We start from the raw sequence: 22,819 nt of genomic DNA, 5'->3' as shown, positions 1-22,819 counted from the left end.
AGACTGGGCTGCACTGAAACTCAGTCTGCTTTATATTGTAGTTCGTCTGAGTTAAGACTTAATTAAAGGAATTAGCTGGGTAGTAAATAATAGATGCGCTTAGATGGAAAGTGGGAAGAAATTTATATCTGCAAAATATAAAATTCTAGTTTAAGTCTGATCCCTGAGGATTTGGACCTCAGGGATTGATTGTAGTATTTTTATTAACGCTTCAATAAGTTACTTTTTATGAGAAACTCAAAGATTACAGAATACATAAAATATTGTTGTAGAGTCTCTAGTTTATTATGAAAGGGTTCTTCCAATATGTACATAGGAACCAAAAATACCAGTTTATCATTCCCACTCACACCCCACCCTCAAAGGCATACCAATAACAACAGTGTTCCTTCATGGTACCTAGAAAAATTACTTTCTCCTAGGCAAATGGCTCTTTGCAAGGCTACTGAGGTTAAAAACACTCACCTACAGATCTTGTATTTACAGATGGTCCCTGACTTACAATGGTTCAACCTAAAAATTTTTCAATTTACAATTTTTTGACTTTATCATGGTGCAAAAGTGATACGCATTCAGTAGAAACCAGCTAGGCTAAGCTGTGATGTTCAGTAAGGTAGGTGTATTAGATGCATTTTTGATTGATGGTATGTTCAATATACGATGCGTTTATCAGGATAGAACCATCCTAAGTTCAAGGAGCATTTGAATACACACTTTAGACTTTGAGGCAGAATGATAAAATAAAGCTCTTTCAATATAGCAGTCTATTCATTTAAGGTCACCTGACCAAATACCTTTTCCCACAGCCAAGAAAGAATCTCATTTGTTCCCAACATTACAGATAAGGATACTGAGAACCAAATTCAAAAAGCCAAGCCAGGATCCAGGCCAGTGAGTGTTCTACTGTATCTGTGGTGCATAACAGGATTACTGGGGAGGCTTTAAATACATTTGTAGGGCCCTACCCTGAATCAAAAGGTTTGGGGTACAGCCTGGGCATGTATCTTTAAAGAGCTCCTAGATGACTGTTCATGATGTAGGTTGCAAAGGAATTGGAGTGCTCAGGAGTGCACTGACGAGATTATACCATTCCCCTTCCCCCTTTTTTTCACAGTTGTATATACCTAGATACATACAAAAACATACAGTTCACTTTCATTTATGATCAAATAGATGCTGTACTTTCTTAAGTGCCTAATCCTACTTTAAAACTTCATGCTGGATGCTGGTGGCAAAACAAGATATTACTTTTCCTCCTCCTCTATGGATTAAATCCCACACTGGGCTTCATGAAATAGATTATAAGAAAAATAACTCACCATAATCCCCCTTTGCCACGAGACAGGTAGCTCTGGTCTGCCAGATATTGATAAAATAAGAGAAAAGAGGGCAGCAAATCAATGGACCAGAATCATCTGGTAGAGGTGCCTGTGTGAATTACCACACACCCCCCCGAGGGAAAAACCAGCCCACCTTAATCTATAGTTAGACCAGCTTGGACAGCCCCTAAACATACGCTACATCACTTGACATCCATCCTTACAAGTCAGAAGCAGTCGGGTGAAAGTCGCTTTTCCTTTAAAAAACGAAAGTGGCAGTGTATATAACTTGTCCTTCACCGAGGCTAAGTTGAGGAAACTTGAATACCAAGGACAAAGGATTAAGCATTGATTTGGGTGCCACTGAGACTGGAATAATAAGCTGTTACTGGAAAGTCCCTACAACAAAAAGGGATTTAGAGCTTGATAAAATTAAGTCAAAGGTCTACTTTTTCTGGACAGCTCAGCCAATTCTTCCCTGATGTGCTGTATAGAAACCTCATCTCTTTTCAGCTCTGCTTGCTTCAGTGCTTCCTGGTAGATCTCTTTTGCTTGTGCATATCGTTCTAAAATAACCCAAAGAGAAGGGAGAATAAGAAGAAAACGTATGTTTTCCAAGTGATTCTGAAGAGAAAGCACTAGAGATGGTTCAGGTCTAACTTACTGTGTGCTTATTAAGTGGCAGGCTAGTGCTGCCTCACCTCGTGCCCAACAGACACGCTGGCTGAGAGAGGTTTTAAGCTGGCGGGGTGGAGAGGACTCTAACCCCGGGAGTGCTGTGGGGCCCCTGCCTGCCCCTTCCAGTCAGTACACCCCAGGCCCGGACTCCATTGGCCACGGACTTCATTAAGGTGCTATGTGTAAGAGGACGTCATTCCAGGTTTCTGAAAATTACAGGTGAGGCCCTGAGTAGTATGGCATAGTATGTTTGGCAAACATATTCCCGGCCTCACCAGCTTCATACGTCCACTGAGGAACTAATGAAGTTACATGTGTGAAGACATTTAGAAATCTGTAAAGCACTAAGAAACGAGGTACCATCATTGCAGTGTTCTCCACCTTGGTGTGGTTCAACAGGCCAGTGTAGGACTATAGAAGTTAATGTGAATTGAGCACAATGGCACTTCAACCGAACACATGTCCTTTTTGTATTACTCAGCCAGCCTTTTAACTGTGGGCTTCCTCACGGCCCCTTGCCCTCCCAAACATCAGTTCACACATTGATAAATCCAGTAACTCCCTCTCTAAAGCAAGTCAGTCAAGATTTCACAGCTCCCTACCTTTGTGCATCAGAATTGCAGCCAGATTGCTGAGCAGCATGTGGAGCTCAGGATGTTCTATTTGTCTCGCCAGATCTGACGCCCTTTGCACATAAACACAAGCCTCATCAAAGCGGCCTTGTGCATCCAGGGTGGTAGCCAGGTCACTCATCAGCACGATGGTCTACACGTGAAAGAAACAACAGCCTTTAAAAAAAACACCTACACGGGCAGCCTGTTGGCTCAGTGGTTAGAGCACAGTGCTCATAACACCGTCACCGGTTGGATTCCCACACGGGCCCTCCACCACCAGACTGAAAACAACGACTTGACTTGGAGCTGTTTTCAAACAAAAAATAATTTTATTTATTTCCCCAATAAAAATCAAAAAACAAAATACACCTACACATATTTAATGCTAATTTGGAGTTTGATAAACTGAATAGTTAAGATTTTATCTTTCCTGGCATTCCACAACGGGAGGAACATCAGCCTTTATCATTCACACTATGAAGCACAGCAGTTTGACCCTCTGGAAAATGATACAAATCTAGAAACTAGGGAACAGGAGGAATATTATTTATTAATATAACTATCTATTAAAAGCACCAAATGAAAAACAGCAAAAAGAAGCTCTTAAATGATCCCATTTAAGGTTCAGCCACCTTGAGAAGCCAGCCACCAGGGGCCAGACTGTATTATAATGTCATTCCTACTGGTGACCCTGAAACTCATTAAGAAATATGTCATTGATTTTAGGAAGATATTCATGAAGTTTTTAAAATGCTGGTACTAAGGGAGGCAGGCCCACTCTTCCACTGAAGCCATACTTTAAGCCCCCAGTTACAGTACGTGGTGGTCTGAATTCCATGTTTGTCTCACCATGTTTCCCCGGAAATAAGACCTAGCCGGACAATCAGCTCTAATGCGTCTTTTGGAACAAAAATTAATATAAGACGGTCTTACATCAATTTTTGTTCCAAAAGACGCATTACAGCTGATTGTCCGGCTAGGTCTTATTTCCGGGGAAACGGTACTATTCCTCAGTGGTATTCCATTAAGCGGGGACTCTAATATATTAAAAGTCGTAAATCCCTTTCCTGAAGATAATCCATAGCTCAATAACTTGTCCTGCCCACCAGCCCTGGGACACGCTCAGTCCAGGTAAAATTTTTGTGTCCTTCGGGGTGCCAAGCATTCACAAAGTGAACCACTTTTTACCTCTACAAACTTAATTTGATAGAGGAGACACAAGGAGATGACTTCAATTCAGTGTTTACTATTCTAACAGAAAGCTTTGCATGGTGCGCTTAAATCCTGTCAGTCGTTAACTTTCTTTTTTAATGCTGTCCCTCCACTTTCCAGTCATTTTACCTGTGGGGTGAGGCAGGGAAGGATCTTCTGAGAAACTGCTGTGTGCTCAGAAGCCTTGCTCAGAAGCACGTGGTGCCTGGTTAAACATGCGTTTTAGAAAGGCTGCTCCGGTGTGTAAACCAATACACACGCAAACTGTTCTGGGCAGACGCAGGAATTGATCAGCAGTCTCAAATCCTTTTTAAAACAAGTACTTGGAGGTGGAGGGAGTGGTGGCAGGAAAATGAATGGACTAGGGTGTGAGGAAGAGGATTTATGCAGGACCATCTGCTAATTATTCCCAGTGTGTGACATTTCACATCATAAATTCTGAAATACTTTGTTTTATAGTCTCTCTCTCTGTTTTCCTCTTACCTGTGGGTGTCTTTCTCCTAGTATTTCTTCAGAAATATGCAAAGCTTTTTCACACATCCTTTGTGCCTCCGATGGCTGCTTGGAGAACAGAAGATAGCGAGCGTAGGCGTCTAAGCACATACCGAGAAGGAGGTGGGTATTGGCTTTCTCTTCCACTAAGAAGAGAAATAAGAGCATTGCTGGGATGTAACAAGTACAATATAGAAAGTGAGGCAGAGAATTGGCCACCCTACCCTAGTCATTTTTCTTCTTACTAAAACCCACAAACATTTTAATAGTACACAACCCACTGAATGTTTCACGTCACTTAAGTACTATCTAGCCTTAAACTTTGTTACACAAAAGTGACAATATCTAAATTGGTTCCTGAACCCAATTCCAATATCTGTGTATGTTCGCGCGCATGTGTGTGTGTAGGCATCGGGATCCCCACACCAACAAGCAATGCTCAGACATCAGCAGGGTGTCCAAGAATTCAACTCAGTTATGACACCATCTACCCAGAGACAGCACTGGATTCCACAGGTTAAGGGTCCAGTCCTACAAGACTGCAATCCCCATTCCCCAACTTCAGACACCAGTTGAAAGCCTAGGTTGTTACCTGTACTTCTGACTGGCTATAAATCAGAGGTACCCGGCTATAAATCACAGGATTCCTTCCTTGGGTTTGATTAATTTGCTAGAGCAGCTCACAGAACTCAGAAACATTTCACTTTTTAGATTACTGGTTTATTATAAAAGGATGTAACTCAGGAACAGCCAGACTGAGGCAATGCCCCGGGCATGTGGAAGGGGCGCGGGGTCTCCATGCCCTTCCAGTACACCACTGTCCCAGCACCTCCCCAAGTTCACCAACGTGGAAGCGCTCCAACCCCGTCCTTTCGGGGTTTTATGGTGGCTTCACTACCTAGGCATGACTTATTAAATCACTGGCTACTGGCAATGCTTCAACCTCCAGCCCGTCTTCCTTTCCCAGAGGTCACCAGTGGGACTGAAAGCTCTAACCCTCTAATCATGTGGTAGGCTCCTTTGGCAACTGGCCCAGATTCTTAGGTGCTTTCTAAAGTTGCCTCATTAACATAACAAAAGACACCTTTATCACTCAATATTTAGAAAATTTCAAGGGTTTGGGGCCTGTGAGCTAGGTAGGAACTGTGGACAAAGACCAAATAAATATGAGAAATACATTTTGATCATCTGAATGACCAAAAATTATGTGGTTGGTCATTCAAATGATCAAAATGTATTTCTTGTAAATCACAATTAACGCAACATCCAGTTAAATGACAAACTTTTCCCCACATCTTAAATAAGACTGAGTTCACACATGGACTAAAATGTGGACTATTATTTTTAGTTTGAAACTAATATTTAGCAGATGCATATGAAGATAAACTCAAAGAGAATGAATTATCAAGAAAGTCTAGGGCCAATGAAAACGTTGTAATGTGCAAAAAAACAGCAATGTAGTAAGAAACCAGAGAACATTAGAATCCTGAAATGGAAAGTGACAAGCCGAATTTAAAGCACAGATGATCCATTTTTTGAAGAGGAATAATAGAGGCTGCAATGATACCGCACCGCTGGACACATTACAGAATTGACTAATGTTTGAAAAAAACACCCAGTGCCGCATAAAAGAACTGGAGAGGGCCCGCCTGGTGGCTCAGGTGGTTAGAGCTCCATGCTCCTAACTCCGAAGGCTGCCGGTTCGATTCCCACATGGGCCAGTGGGCTCTCAACTACAAGGTTGCCAGTTCAATTCCTTGAGCCCCCTGCAACTAAGATTGAACACGGCACCTTGAGCTGAGCTGCCGCTGAGCTCCCGGATGGCTCAGTTGGTTGGAGCGCATCCTCTCAACCACAAGGTTGCCGGTTCAACTCCCGCAAGGGATGGTGGGCTGTGCTCCCTGCAACTAGCAACGGCAACTGGACCTGAAGCTGAGCTGCGCCCTCCACAACTAAGACTGAAAGGACAACAACTTGAAGTTGAACGGCACCCTGCACAACTAAGACTGAAAGGACAACAACTTGACTTGGAAAACAGGCCTGGAAGTACACACTGTTCCCCAATAAAGTCCTGTTCCCCTTCCCCAATAAAATCTTTAAAAAAAAAAAAAAAGAACTGGAGAATACAGATCTAGAGAACAGTAACTAATAGATGAGTTTTGTCTCATAAATGAGAATCAGCAGACAATAAAAAAGGAGGCCTCACCCTTAAGGATTTTAGCTAATTAAACAATCCCAGACTACAAGTAGGTTTCAGATTTCTTCCCAAGTAGGCCTTTCCCGACCCCTCTATAAATTAGCACACTGCCCCAACACACCCGCTAAAGGCATATTCCCTCATGTACATATCTCTATACACTTAATCATCTTTGGATGTATCATCAATTTACTGGGCAGTGTTTTTTTCCTCCACTAGAAACTCAGCCCTATGAGGCAGCAACTTCATTTTATTTAAGCTGTATCTCAGTGCCTACTAATGTGTCTGGCACATAACAAGCATTCAATTAAGTATTTCTTGGCTGGTTGAATGAACAAATAAAAAGAAAATTAAAAACATAAAGGTACTGAACTAAATATGGAAAGATTTAATGAAACTAAAAATTAATTTTAATTATAGAATTAAACATTGGCACTCCATCAATCTATGAAAACTCAATATAGAGCTGTTATTACAAATCAGTGATAAAAGGATGGACCAATAAAAATGGTCCTCAACTAAAACCTGTCCATGAGAAAGGAAAAAATTGTATCACTACCTCACACCACATTAAAAAAATAAAATCTAGGTAAATTAAAGACTAAACGTAAAAAAGCCAAGTAGTTAGAAGACACTCTTTCTGATCTTAGAAGAGTGAAGAATTTTTATTAAAGACACACAAAAGCACAAGCTATAAAGGAAAATATCAAAAGCTTCTCTTACATTCAAATTTTAATCTGTCAAATGCTACATGCGAAAAGACAAGGCCACAAAGAGACTGTAACCTATAAAATATAAGACACTCAAATACATAAAGAACTCTCACAAATCATTAAGAAAAAGACAATCCTAAAAAATAAGCAAAGGATATAAAGAATTTTCAGAGCAGGGAATCTGAATGGTCAATAAACACATGAACAGATGTTCTATATCTCATTAGTAATCAGAGAAACACACACTGAAGCCACAATAAAATTTCATTTCATACCCACCAGATCAAAAAATTTCAGTGCAACAATAACAAAGATATAGAGCAACAGAACGCTAACACACTGCTAGCGAAAACCAGCAAACCATGTTCATAAGCAATTTGGTAACATCTAGTGTACGCACCCCAGCAATTCCACTCTTAGGTACATACCCTAGGAAATATCTTACATGTGTGCAGAAACAAGTCCAAGAAGGTTCAAAGAGGTACTATTTTTCACAGCAAAGCATGTAGAACCTACACATCCATCAACAGGAGAACTATAATATATTCATACAATGGAGTACTACACTGCAGTTGCAGTGAATGAACCAGTTAGACCCAGCTCTATCCTGTATCACTCGTGAGGATGGAAAAAGGTTCAGCGTCACCCCTCACCCCAGTGGTCTAATGAGAGAGTAAGTCACCTCTTCTGGACAAATGCAGCCCAGCAAACATGGTTTGGCAAGCAAACAGCCTTGGTGCTAGGAGAACTGTAAGATCACCATGCTGTAAGCATCACCATGATGAATCGCAACACCATAATGTTGAGTGAAAGAACAAACTGCAGAAGCAACTGTACAGTACGATATCATTCCTATAAAGTTTAAAAATCTATTAGACTCACTGTATATTGTTTACTGACATACACAAGTACAATAAATAGGTATGAGAATGATAACGACCAAAACCAAATTCAGGATAGTAGTTACACTGAGCAAGAGTCCACAGGGGTTTAAACTTACAAAAAAAATTCTGGAGCACATACAGTAAAATACTTAGATTTGACAAAACTAAGTGGAAGGTATACAGGTATTTGTTAAAGTCGCTGTACATTATTTTTGCTTAACATCTTAAAAAAGAATGCATCAGAAGAAGAAAAGCGCAGAACTGACTTTTCTAAATGAGGTCAATAATGTGGAACACACACTGCAGAAATTCCCAAAACACAGACAAGAAAACTGAGGGAGGATAGGGGAAATATGAAGGACACAGAAGAGAGGCCAACATACCAACATACAGGTAAATGACATTCCTGAATAAAAGACCACAGCAAGTAGAACTGGGAAATAATAATCAAAAGATGTACTACAGAAGCTCAAGAGAACTGGATCTTAAAAATGGAGCTTCACCACAGACCAGGTGAAATCATCAGAAGCCTAATCCCCTAACCTTATGCTAATAAAACTTCTGACTCCTACAAAACAACCAGGCAGGAGAAAATAAGCATCTACAAAAGAAGGCAAATAAGTTGGCTTCAGAATTCTCTGCAATAAATCCCATTGGGTCTAAAATTCCAGGTCAGAGAGAAAAAAACAACTGGTGAAAGGGAAAGGTGGAAGAACGTTATATTATACTCACAGAATAAAATGAAAACAGAAATGTTTTTCCCTGAGTCAAATATGCTTGAAGAAATTTTTAAGTTACCCCCAATAGAACTGAAAACCATATGTATGCCTTCCTTCCAAAATATAATGGAGGTTTAGTGAGGAAAAGTCTTTATAAGAAATGACAAAACAAAAGAAATGACAAAAATTGAAAACATTTTTTAAAATGCAAAAATATAGACTATTTTAATACCTATTTAAGGTTTTAAGATTCTCTATCATAAGACAATGATATTCAGATTGGGTTTTTTAAAAATCCAAATACAGCATTCTACAAAAGACACACAACAAAATGACTCAAAGAAAGTTAAATGTAAGATATAGTCAACAGTGTAAAACTAAAATTTGTGACAAATAGAACAAAGAAATCATTTTTCTGATGAAGGGATAATTCACAATGATTGCATTACATACATATATATATATACACATATATATATACACATATACATATACACATACATATATACAGGACCATTTAAACAGCACAAAAATATGTATTTAAAAAATCACAAAAACGGGCAGACTGGTGGCTCAATTGGTTAGAGCATGAGTTCTGGGCAACAGGGTTGCAGGTTCGATTCCACATGGGCCAGTGAGCTGCGCCCTCCACAACTAGAATGAAGACAAGGTGCTGCCACTGAGTTCCCAGGCAGCTGGATGGCTCAGTTGGTTGGAGCGTGTGCTCTCAACCACAAGGTTGCAGGTTCGACTCCCAGCAACTAGATTTGGACCTGAGCTGCGCCGTCCACAACTAAGATTGAAAGGACAACAATTTGACTCGGAGCTGATGGGTCCTAGGAAAAATACACTGTTCCCCAATAAACTCCTGGAAATACACACTGTTCCCCAATAAAGCCCTGTTCTCCTTCCCCAATGAAATCTTTACAAAAAAAATCACGAAAACAAAAATTTTGTCTAGAACAACTAGACAAAATCAGCAAGACTTGAACAACACTATAAATTAACTAGATCTAAGAGACATACAGAACACCAACAAAGGAATACACATTCCTCTCAAATGCACATGTAATATTCTCCAGTAAAAACAATATACTAGGCCATAAAACAAGACTCTATACATTTAAAAGGGCTGAAATCATACAAAGCATATTCTCTGACCACAACAGAATGAACTTAGAAATCAAGAAGAGAAGGAAATTTGGGAAATTCACAAATATATGGATATTAATCAACATACTCCCAAATATCCTAACGATCAAAGGGAAAAAAAAAATCACAAGAAAAATTAGAAAATACTTTGCAAAATGAAAATGAAAACACAACACATACCAAAATTTATGTGATGCAGCTAAAGCAACAGAGGAAAACTTATAGTATAAATGCCTATATTAGAAAGATCTTAAATCAATAACCTAAGTTTATTAACTAGAAAAGGAGCAAAATAAACCCAAAGCAAGCAGGAGACATAATAACAAAGTGGAAATAAATGAAATATAAAAATAGAGAAAATGAAACCACAAGTTGGTAGATCAACAAAATTGACAAAAACCAAGGAGAAACTATAAATAAAATAACCAGGAAGATCATAAATTGAGATTGGTAAACATAATATAACAGAGCTAAACCACTTAATAAATTACATTAATAAATATATCACATTCCAATAATCCCTTACATAGTATTTAATAAATATTAGTCATAGTCCTAGAGCATTTAATTCCCGTAACAATTCTATCAGGTAGATTCTACTAGTATTATTTTATTGATGAGGAAACTAAGGAAAGTTAAGTAATGTGTCTGGAGTCAGAATGCTAATAAATGGAAGATCCAGACTTCAAACTCAGGTTCCAGACTTCAAGTACTCATGAAACCAAATATACCAGCAAAAATACTTAAACTTTCCAGAAATTATTTCAATTTTCATTTAAAATATGAAAATGAATAAAATGTTCAGCTCAAGGAAAGGAGGAAGAAGAATTCAATGGAAAAAAATCTCTTAAAGGGAGGAAATAAATCTATAAAATTAAAAATTGGGAAAGGAATATGTTCTCAGGTAGAGAATATAGTAAACTATGCTTTCAAAATATAATTTCATAAGGAAGTATCTTCTAGGAAAATATAGTCCCTCAAAATTCTTTCATCCATGCATTCACTTATTCGAAAAATATTTATTAACACTGTTCTCGGCACTGTCCTAGGTACTGAAATCAAACCAAGAAAATGGAAGAAGCTTCAACGTATGAGTTACCAAGGAAGAATAAAAGTTGCCAGAGAATCAACTCTAAAGGAGATCGGCCCATATGGTTTCATAGATCCCACAACTTTCAAGGAATAGTTCATTCCTATGTAACACCGCGTACCTATTCCAGAACAAAATACAGAAAGCATTCTAATTCGTTTCATCACATGAATACAATCCTGCAATAACAAGCACAAGAAATAAACTGTGGATCTCACATAAGAAATTAAATGCAAAAGTTCTAAATAAAATCTCAGCATTAAATACTATCCAGCAGTACACTGAACAAGTAATCAATTACTAGCAAGCCGGATTTGCTCTAGATATAGAATAATAAATGTACTCATATAGTTTGGCACCAAATTAGATACAAGACAAAGTTGTCCATCACCACTATTATTTAATGTTTTGTGGTTATAGCAAATGAACTAAATTTAATGGGGGGTGGAAGGGTGGGGACACAGAAGTATAACTATCTGAAAGGAAAGAATTTTCATGATTTCCCAAATGTATAATTATATATCTGGAACTAGTGTGAATATCAACGGAAAAGCAAATGGTTTAGTAAAGTATCCACTTAGAATCAACTGTAAGAGAACAGCTGTCACATCTACATGAATAAATGTTAAGCAAGAGCCATACCATGTTCCTCAACGGGAAAACTCAGTATTACAAAGACAGTGTAGTGAGTGACTTCCCTTGCTAGCACAGCTGCTGCTTGTCCCAACATGCACTCTTTCCAAGCAGAGGAGATCCTCATCCTGTTAGGAATGGACCCTGATCAGTTTTAGCCAATTATGATAATCCCATTTCTCTTGCCAAGGACTGGGTTAGAAATGCCATGTAACCCAGTTCCAGCCAATGAGAAGTAAGGATAAATCTCCTTGGGGACTTATAGAAAGGATTACTTTCATTCTAAGAAAAACATCAAAGAAGGGGAGCACGAAGAGAAGGCCGACACACTAAGAATAACAGTGAGGAGGGATGGAAAGAACCTTACCCTTCAGGATTTCAATGAGCCATATATCAACTAACTCAACTACCGGCCCCCTTTTGCTGAATTGACTGTTACATGAGATAAGTGCCCTTACTGTTTAACTTAATTTGGTTGAAATTTTCTGCTACTTGTGGTCAAATGCTAAGTTTTGACAATCTCCCTAAACTAATTTATGAATTATTAGCTATAATGCAAATCTAATAATTTAGTCTCAAAGCACTTTGGGGACTCGACAGAATGATCTCAATTTCATGTGAAAATATCTAGAATTCATGTGAAAATAAAATGGAAAATTTTTCAGAAGCAGCATGTCTTACATCTCTATTACCATAAAACTCAAACGTATAATACCATATCATTCAAACAATGCATGCAAGTTTCATCACATGAATAAATCAGAATGGAAAACCCCAAAAGAAAGCCAAACACAAAGTAATTAATACATAAGCACATAATGATAGATTACCTTTAAGAAAGTAGTTACCAACTTCACACCAAAGTAAATTGCACATATGTTAAAAAGGTGAATGTTAAAACTGTTTAGAAGAAAAAGAAAAAATTAGAAGGAAAGATGGGCAAATATTTATCTGATTCAAAGAAAAATACCTTTCTAAGCATTAAGCTCTGGAAGACCAGGGACTTTTGCCTCACTTGCCTCTATGCAAACCCTAGAACAGTACCTGGTATAAAATAGCTATTCAGTATGTATTAAAAATTAATAAAAGCAAAGAAAATTAAAAAATGAATTCAGATCTAACCCCCCCAAAATTAAAGACTCATACAAATCATACTGTGTGATTTCATTTGTACAAATTTTAAAAAGAAACATGTAAAAACTAAATATCTTTTGTATAGAAGTGAAACTAAAAAGTGAATGAGTGATAAAGATTCAGGAGAGTAGTTATGTCCGAGGTAGGAAGGGAAATGGGCTTGGGACCAGTCCACAGGGCTTCGCACACACTGGTAATGCTGGCTCACTACCTGTTCTCATTATTCTTTAAATTATACAAATATTAGTTTCACATTTCCTTTTAATTAAGACAAAATCCCCAACTCCTAACTCTATACACACAAATAAAGGAAATAAAGAAGCCAATAGGACAGAGTAATATTCTTACAAAGAAGCACCAATAAATGATTAACCTTACCGCTTATCAAAGAAATGCTAGTTAATGCATCAATGCTGTACCATCAATCTGACAAAGGTTACACAAAGTAACACACTTTGGGGAGAAGGCCACACTGCCTTGTCACAATAAAAAAGACGAATAATGGTCTTATTTTTTTGAGTAGCTACTATGTATTAGCCATTTTTCTAAGTGCTTTACATATATTAACTCAGTCAATCCCAATAGTTCTATGAGAGACTATAACTCTCCTACTCCCACTCTGAGAATCAAAAGCACATAGGGATTAACTAATTTGACCAAAGTCACAAAACTAACAAATTGAGCAGAACCAGAAAATGGAAAGTAGTATAATCCTGTCAAGGGCAATTTTGCAATATTCATCAACAACCTTAAAATGTGCTACTTTCGACATGAATTTCAGTGCTAAGAATCTATGCCAAAGAAACAGGTCTGGACACTACCTTATGTTCAATAACAGACAACTGGACTAATATGCAGATACGCCGTTCTGGATTGAACACATGTATTTATCTCCACGCCCTCCCCAAACACCAAAATCAAAGTTAACAGATGAAAAAGATAAAAAGGTACAAGGAAAAGAAAAGCAAAAACAAATCAAAGGAGATAAGAAAGAACAAAAATTGTGGGAGATGAAAAGCAGAGAAAAAGCTGCTAAGTGACTGAGCACATGAAAGGAAGACAAAGACTGAATGCCTATCGACAGCTATGCCAGTGAAAAGCAAGCCAATTTGTACCCTAGAACCTCAGAAAAGCTTAGGAATTAAAGTAAGTACTATGGTAAAGAAAAGAACTTGTCATATACGTAAAAAAAACCAAGCAGTAAAAAAGTCTAACTTTTGAACTTCAGAGGAAACAAAAGGTTACATACAAAAGAAAATGTAACTATGTTACTTGGCTCAGCAACTAACATATGAGTATATTCAAAATAATGTAGACACAACCAAAAATTGCACTAAATCTTCACTTTTCTGTAGGTCAATAGATTCTAAAAATAATAAATCAAGAAATAATTTTGTATGTTATGTAGAAACATAAAGGAAAAAAACAGAAGAAATTGGTTAAGAGTTGAAAATGACTAGGAAGAAGTGTGGCAAAGAAATGCTGTATTTAAATTTTTATAATATTCTTTGACTTACAGGTAATATTAGAAGGTAATTTTAAAAAGAAAAAAGTGTTACAAAAATTATAGAATATTCAGAAAGACACAAATAAAACAAAAATCCCCTATAAACCTACCAACCAGAGATAATCACTGTCTACATTTTATCATCATGCAGCCCTTGTTCTAATCAGTCTCCTCCTAATTATACTGTTTTATAATCTGCTGTTTTCACTTAATTTTTTATGAGCCTTTCCTCAGTGATTACATATACATCTACAACATGAGAAACAAAATAAGTACCCTAAACCAAATTTTTATATGATCTGAAGTAATCTACCATTGGGATAGATAGTCATGCCAATAAAAAGCATGCAAATTTGATAATGGATTTGCTTTATTCAAAACTGGGAATATATCCCTTCAGTAAAAAATAAGATTAAGAATAATAACACATTTTCTTTATTGCATAACTAGTAACATGTAACAATGTTTATAATAAAAATTAGTTTGCTCTCTCCAATAAGAATCCTTTTGCCTGGGGAAAAAAAGAAGTGTTTTCACAATATATTACTTAAGAAATTAAAAATACACACACACACACACACACACACACACACACACACATACAATATGATCCCTAATTTGCTTCTTAAAATGTAAACAGCATAGGACAAAAACAAGCCTGGAAAGATATACACCTAAAAATAAATAGTAGTTCTTTCTTGGTAATGTGATGATAGATGGTCTTTACTTACTTCTTAATGCTTTTCTGAATTTTCTTCAATGCACTGGTATTAATTTTGGAATCAGAAAAGATACCTTTACACTCTTAAGTAACTGTCCAGTCAATGCTAAAAATGAAAGATAGCAAGGGTGTGAATAGTTCAAAAGTGACATATATGATAGACTTGTTTTTTGTATCTTTTGTGGATTTCCTCAAAGCACTTCCACTCTGCCCTGAAACTTTTATTGTTTGCAATTGTTGGGTCGTTTGTTCTTTCAGTCAACAATTACTGAGTCTCAGTTATGTGCCAAGCACTGCTCTAATGAGGAGTTAGCAGTTAATAAAACAGATGAAGTCTCTAGCCCTCTTTGACAGGGAAGACAAATACTAAAAACACTGAACAAAAATACTTTTAGTGGCAATACAAACACAAGTACATAACACACACACACACCTACTTTCAAGTGTGATTAAGAAAAGTAAAGAAGGACAAAGAACTAGGGAGACACTAAGGTGTGAAGAGATGATTGTTTTAGTCAGGGTAGGCCTCCTGAGGAAGTGATAACTGAGCAGAGAACTAAATGAAGAGCCAGCCATACAAAGATATGAGAGAACAAGAGAAGCAGAGGGAACAGCAAGTAGAAACGCCTGAAGACAGCAATGAGCTTGGAATGTACAAGAAGAGCAAGAAAAAGACCAGTGTGGCGAAAGCGGAATGAGCAAGGGAATGAGCAGTAATGATGCACAGGAGGCAGTGAGGGGTTAGATCATGTAAGGCCGTACAGGTCCACACAGGGATTCTGAATTTATTCTAAAGCTGATGCAAAGGCACTGAGTTCTTAAAAGATCACCTTGCCTGCTGCATGGTTAATAGGTTGTGTGAGGAGGGAGACAGGAAAACCTGTGAGATTATTACAGGTGTCCAGGCAAGGGACAGTGATGGGCTGGACCAAAGCGGTAGGGCGAGAGGATGAGACGTGGTCTGAAATGGATATATTTCGAGGGTTGATCCAATGTAATTTGCTAATGAATGATTTATAGGGAATAAGGAAGAAATCATAGATGATGTTTAGGTTCTTGGCCAAAGCAACTAGGTGAAAGGTGGTACTATTCACTAAACTGAGGCTGAGTGGTAGAGAAACAAGTTTATGAGTGGCAGAAATCAAGAGACCCATTTCAGACACGATAAACGTGAGACAACCATTAGATATTCAGGTCAAGAGGTCAGGTAGACAATCTTACCCACAAGTCTGCAGTTCACGCGCAAGTTGGGGCTGAAGATGTAAAACTGGTATTAAAGGTATAGGACTAAATGTTATCTCCTAGGATGTGAGTGCAGAGAGAAAAAGAGAAGAGGGCCAAAGAAGAGGTCTGCTAACTTTAGAGGTGGTGAAGGGGAAGGCAAGTGACCAGTGAGGTGTCCCAGAAGTCAAGTGAATACCGTGTTTGCAGGAGACAGTGATCACCTGGGTGAGATAGAGATCACCTGCTAATAAGTACAGTAGGTAAGAAAAGGGATGAGAACCTTAATAAAGGGAGTTTCGGTAGAGTGATGGAGGAGAAAAACTGGTTTATGTTCAAGAGAGAATTGGAGGACAACTGAGTACAGACAACTCTTTCAAGGCATGTTTATTACTTTAGAGACAACAGAGCTAACTGTTCTACCTCAAACATCTTGCTAGCTCTTGGTAGAGAGTAAGTGTGAAATAAAAGCATGAATGTCAAAACCAAAAATTCCCAATACTTCAAACCAGATTAAGAAACCCAAATGGTTTAGAGCTAGAGAGCTTCCTGCCCACCCCATTCTGTTCCTAGCATAACTCTTTAAGCTCTTCTCTCCACAATGAGGATGAACTGCAAAAACATGAGCTGCTCTCACCTTTCATAACTTGGTGTTTATCTGGGACCAAAGGATACTTAATTAGTATTGTGACTGGTAGCTGAACCTTCCCTTTCTGCTTCTCAATTTTACAGAGGTTATATATAATAAAAATCAACAGGTAAATTATGAACATGTCACCAAAGGGTTAAAAAAACCCAATGGTGGTCAAGTCATTTAAACAAAACATCTCATTCCTAACCCTCTGCTGAGACCTTAAGAACAGCCACTTAAATTCCAAAATGGATGCCTACCCTCCCCCAATTCCCTTTATCACAGAGCAACAGTGAAGCCCCTTGTGGCAAAAAGGCGATGTCCAGAAAACAATCAAGTGCCCCTACCTGACAAAATGTCTTCTGCTAATTCCTTTTCTCTTTCAATTTTTTCCTCTAGAGTTGAAATGCAGAATTCATAGCCAGCAAGAGCAAATTCCTGTCTGTAAAGCAAAGATCAGCAATTGGCTGTCCACTTTTTCAAAAACTCCTCTTTCATCCTCATTTTCCCAGCTGGGATTTGAGTATTATAAATAAAGGAAGTGTAATATGGGAACAGGAATTTTGTTTAACAGCCTCTAAAGGGTGTCAAGCTGCCATTTCTCCAATGTTGTATTTTTTTCTAGTCACCCATTTAATGTCACTGAAGACATAAAAAGCTAAGAATGCAGCCATAGTTTTAATAACTGATAGAAACCTGCAGTTTTCATCATCTCCTACTAACAGTTTCAAGTGAGTCAGTTTCTCTGTGTATGAAAGCCTACACCTGCTCAAAGTAACACGAACATGAATGGAGGCTAATACTACCCTGCATCAGGACTCCAACTACTGACCTCCTACAATTTCTGGAGAGGTTTATTACCTTCATACTTCTTCCTAACTGTATGCTAGTTTCTTTTATAGAAATGAACTCCTAGCTATGGCACTAGAGAGCAGTTAGCCTGATTCTAGCCCTGGACCCTCACAGTCAGTTGGAGAGGACACCCAAGCAGCAGGCAGACTGACTGGATAGAACAAGCATCAACTGCTGGTTTCTATAAAGACATACACAGAAACATGACAGAAATTCCTTCCCCATCCGGAAGCTCAGCCCTGGTTCTTCCTTTGTTTTGGCTCTAGCTTCTTACCCAAAGTGGTACTACAAAGCTTACCCCTTCTTCTCTAGTGTTTTGCCAGGGACCCCAGAGTTTCACTCTGTTCTCAGAAGAACAGAAGCTTCCTCGACCCAAACTTGGGCAGACATGCTTTGGTATCCAGCCAGGACACGGAGCAGGGGAGGCTGGCCACAGCACGCTCCTAGTCAGAGCGGAACAGAGCGGAACATCTATAAACAACTCCTCTCCTAACCAGCAGTCTTCATAAACCTCAGGATCTGGCCATGCATTTTCTGGTCTCATGCTTCTCTTAATAAAACAAAATGAAAAAAAACACTTTTGAGAGTACAGAGTAATTTACAGGCTAATTATTAGTGGCGACTACATAAGCTTCCACCTCTACAAGATCAGGAATTTATCTTACTCTCCAGTGTTATTAGCTTTGGGCTTCTTACTCTAGTTCATATGCCAATGACATTTAGTTCTGCTTGTTACTCCTCCAAGGCAGACTGATCCCAGCTGCAATACTCCCTGGGATGGGCCAACCTCAAAGCTCCCAAAAAGACATGAACTCAAAGGCCCTCAGAAGCTCTAGCCTGTCTAGTGTCCAACCAAATGCTGAGAGACTAAACGGTTCCTGCTAAGAATGAAGGAGCTGGAGACCAGGGCACCAGGGACCAGTGCCAGGGCCCCTGACCTCAATGATCACTTATCTAGAGCACCGGGCTCGATGTTATTCCAAATGCCTGGTACCCAAGTTCTATAGCAACTAAAAATCTAAGGAAAAGCTAGTCTTAAGTCTCCCCTGAAATTCACCCCAAAATATAACTCTCTAGAGGAGTTCTTTGCTTCCAGTCTAGGTGTTTCTTCTTTGAACTCCACGTAGAGAATGAAAGGCACCAGGCCTCACTCATTAGTTCCTCACCTTTGGCACATTTCCAAACTGTTTTCTAAAGTCTTTCCTGTCTAGCTGGCAGACTTTCTTCTTTGTAAGAATTGAGGCTCATCTAATACTTTTAAATTAGCACCAATTTCCCGTCCTACTTATCCAGAGGTCTCTCCTCTACTCCTAGATATTTCCCCTCCTAAAACCTAGCTTCCTGCTTTAAAAACACTGCCCACCAAACTAACCACTAACACACTCCCATAGCAACTCTCTCTTCATTTAACTTTATACCTAATTTCTTGGTTTGTTGATACTTATACCAGCAAGATGGTTTCTTCAAAGTTTATTATCCCCAGCAGCTTTGACATTGCTCCCTCCTCTTTCTAGAAGGAGCTAAAGTTCTAACTGTAACTTCTCCTTCCAGTTCAAACGGGAACAGAAGACTTGATTAGCTTTGTCGCAGTGTAGCCAGAGGTGTGAGGGCTGTGTGCCCCACTCAGCTGGCTCACAGAAACTGCAGGGGCAAAACTGGGAAAGACTAAAGATTTCAAAGATGAGGGAGAAAACACTTTGATTGTGACACCTAATTTTTTGGAGACCCAGATGATTAGTAGGCAAATGAAAATTATATAACATTTCAGGGTCAAAGTTTCCTATCCACAGCCCCTACTCCCTGGCTGCTGTCACACCTAGATTCTGAGTATACTTACCTATTCTGAGCAGCATAGATACTGGCCAACTTTAGAGAGATTTCAATTATTGCATTATCCTCCTGTTGGGAAAAAGAAAAATGAAGAAAATTCATGACAAGTAAAACTTCCTCATGGAATATTTCAGATCAGCTTCTAGATTGACTGGCCTGAAAGCCGTAGTCCTATCCTTTTAGAGAATTAGGCAACTGTGAATTCCTCAGTTACCATGCTCTTGAATGAGTGAAAAGACTGGCTGGCAGTTTTTATACAAGTCCTGGGGGTGGGGGGGTGTCTACCGTTTTTTCGGCCAAAGCACATGTTGGGGACTGGGTGTTTTCAGGAAGCAAGACTATTTCGAAAACTGCTTCACCTAGGGCCAAATCCTAGGCAACATACTTACCTGTTGCATGCCCCCTCCAAGCAGGTAACTCATTGTTGCCTTAAAAAGTTTTTCCGCCTAAAAGCATAAGGAAAAGATTTTTCTTTTACTTGGGCTCCACTATCTACATGACTCTGGATTCTAAGTACTAGTCTGATGCTTTCTTCCTTGTAAAACACATCATACACACACTCACATTCACATACACAGAGAAAAGTATCCTTACAAGGGGAAAACATCCTCTGGGTATCTTAAAAACTATTCTGTGATGAGTAGAAACCAACTTCAGAAATTAACTTCTCATCCAAACCCACTGTGGCAGAGTTTGTAAACAATCCCCTAAAATTCACTCTCTCCATTTTTTCGGTGCAGGATCTCCTCAGTAATAGGTTAGCCTCCTTTGCAGTTAGGTATAGTCATATGATAAAGTTTTGGCCAAGAGATATAGGCAGAAGAAACGTAAACAATTTTTAAATCATATTTTACAAGGAAGCTGCTTGCCCTCCATTCTCTCTTCTTCCCTCCTGTAGGCTGGAGGTGAGCCAGCTCACCTATGCAGATGAGGACCTATCCTGGAAGGAACCAAGGCTTCTGGACCACTTCATAGAGCAAAGGTACTGAGCTCTCTTCAGTGTTTAGCTACCTCTGGACTAATGCATTAAAGAGAAATACACCTCCTTCTTGTTTGAGTCACTATGTTTTGGGGTCTCTTTGTTACAGCAGCTTAGCCAGTACCCTTACTAACAGGTTCCTTGAGGCTAGTCCTTCACAAATTCAACATATTACAAAGTGATTTACTTACTTACATTTTCAAGCTGACCCCGTGTAAATGCTAAGTTGGCCATCTGAAAGCAAATCACAAATTGTTTTTCAGGTTAGAGTACTGTGGTTCCTGCTTACTTCAAAACTTTTAAGCTAAAGACTCCTTTTTATCACCTTCTAAATTAAAAGAAATGGTTCAGAAAGAAAAGTACATCACTAATCTGCTAGAAGCAAAGTATAGCAATGTTATGAGAGTAAAGACTTGCACATACTTTGTTGATGTCAAACCAAATCTAGATCCACTCATCCTTGAAGAAACAAATATTAACGTTACTTGGTTCTTTCTGGACTGGGACTGAGACTTCTTTTAAGTGACACCCCAAGGGTAATAAAAATTGGATCAACAACAAAACTTAGTAAAAACAAAAACCAAAGAGCTTTAAGACATCCTGAAGTTCAGGAATATAAATCAGGAGAGCTAACAACCCTTCTGCATCCATCCTTCATCAGTGTCTCAGATTGGTTGGAAGAGTTACCAAATCATAAGTATAAGTGATGGCCTTCTTGTTATCACTCTGATAGGCAAGACGAAGAGCGTCATGCAAAATTAGCTCAGCCTCTTCTGGCTCATCTTTCATGATGCTCAACTGAAAAGAGAAAACAAAGAAAATAATAGAAAATGAAATGCAAAGAAAGCAGATGCATGGGCTACCAGACAGAAGTGGATACGGCTACACATCCCAATACACAGAAAGAAGCTATTCATTCACCAAATATGTCTTGAATTCCTATTAGGCATTATGTCTACAGTGTTGACAGAGGTCAGCCTGCTTTGCAACGATGTGGGGCCACAGGACAAGGTCAACAGATGTAGACAGGAGGAATGTGAGCAATTTTTACATCATATTTTATAAGGAAGCTCCTTGCCCTACATCCTTTCTTCCTGTGGGTGAAATAACCCTGTAGGAAAAGTAAGCTTAATTACAACCAATGACAAAAACTATGAAAAAAGCAATGGAAAGGAACGATAAAGGTCTCCTCTAAATGGGAGTCAGAGAAACTTTCTAAGGAAGTGACAGTTAAACTGAGGTAGGATAAGAGTCAACCAAATAAGGAATTATGGGGGGAAATGACCTAAACAGAGAGTGAGGAATGAGCAAAGGTCCTACAGGCTTAAGAAAATGAGAAATGAAAATAAACAGATGAGAAGGGAGGATGGTGAGCCAGAGGATTACTGCCAAATGGGTGGGCAAGGGGTGGTGTCAGTCATGTAGGGTCTTGTGGGAAGTCACGCAAAATATTATGCAAGGAAGTGATGTGATCCAATTTACTTTAAAAAATCACTCTATGGAGAATGTATGGAAGATGGAATGTTGGGGGGGAAGTGGCAAGGGCAGGCAAGATTACTAGGTAGTAGTCTGTGGTAACAGCAGGGGAGATAGAGCATTGGGAGGCAGCAGTAAGTTACCACAAGTTTTAAGAACGACTGTAAGGTTTTCAAGCTGAAAAACTGGGTAGAGGGTAGTAAAGAAAAGATGGTGGAGGAATGTGTTGGGGAGGCACTTAAGATGAAGAGTTTAGTTTTCGGCAGGTTAAGTACGAGAGACAGAGCCTCAAAATGGAGATGGCATGTCAGTAGCACACTGCAGCATGGGAACATAAATTGGGACGTTGTTGGCATCAAGGCCAATAGAAGAGCTGAGATAACCTGGGGAGGAGAAGAGAAAATAGAAAAGAATGTGGAGAAACGGATGACTTTAGAAAGAAGAGGACCAAAACGCTCATAACCAACACTGAATTGCATTTTCAGGACGCTACATACTGTATGTGAATAATTCTCTATGCCAGTCCTTTCAGGTTGGCTGATTCACGGATAAAAACTACAAAACATCTCTGCTAATTTTGTTTGGATAGAAGAACGGTGCCTGTGGTGCCACTTCCATCTGCTCTTGAGACTGCAGCGGTTTTACTGCAGGATTTAGAGTCTGACGAGCCTGGATGGACTCCAACACCGCCCCTCCCTCTCCACCCCTAGGACCCATCTAATTCCACGCACTTTTACCCTCGGAGCTTCCATCTACCGCGAACTG

General features: G+C 38.9%; 1 protein-coding gene across 1 annotated transcript; it reads right to left on the bottom strand.

The window, feature by feature from the left end:
• Nucleotides 1-261: 261 nt before the first annotated feature.
• On the bottom strand, nucleotides 262-21,336 carry TTC19 (tetratricopeptide repeat domain 19). Its single transcript, XM_033090691.1, has 8 exons — nucleotides 21,266-21,336; nucleotides 20,770-20,812; nucleotides 19,989-20,045; nucleotides 19,607-19,668; nucleotides 17,265-17,359; nucleotides 4,307-4,461; nucleotides 2,600-2,762; nucleotides 262-1,885 (listed from the first exon to the last, which is right to left on the bottom strand). The coding sequence occupies exons 3-8, from the start codon at nucleotides 20,019-20,021 to the stop codon at nucleotides 1,752-1,754; spliced, it is 642 nt and encodes a 213-aa protein (XP_032946582.1). The 5' UTR covers nucleotides 20,022-20,045; nucleotides 20,770-20,812; nucleotides 21,266-21,336; the 3' UTR covers nucleotides 262-1,751.
• Between the last annotated feature and the right edge of the window lie 1,483 nt (nucleotides 21,337-22,819).

This window comes from Rhinolophus ferrumequinum, chromosome 21 (genome assembly GCF_004115265.2).
Source record: "Rhinolophus ferrumequinum isolate MPI-CBG mRhiFer1 chromosome 21, mRhiFer1_v1.p, whole genome shotgun sequence".
NCBI lineage: Eukaryota > Metazoa > Chordata > Mammalia > Chiroptera > Rhinolophidae > Rhinolophus > Rhinolophus ferrumequinum.
Note: the sequence above shows the minus strand (reverse complement) of the source record. Positions and strands in the feature narration are given on the sequence as shown.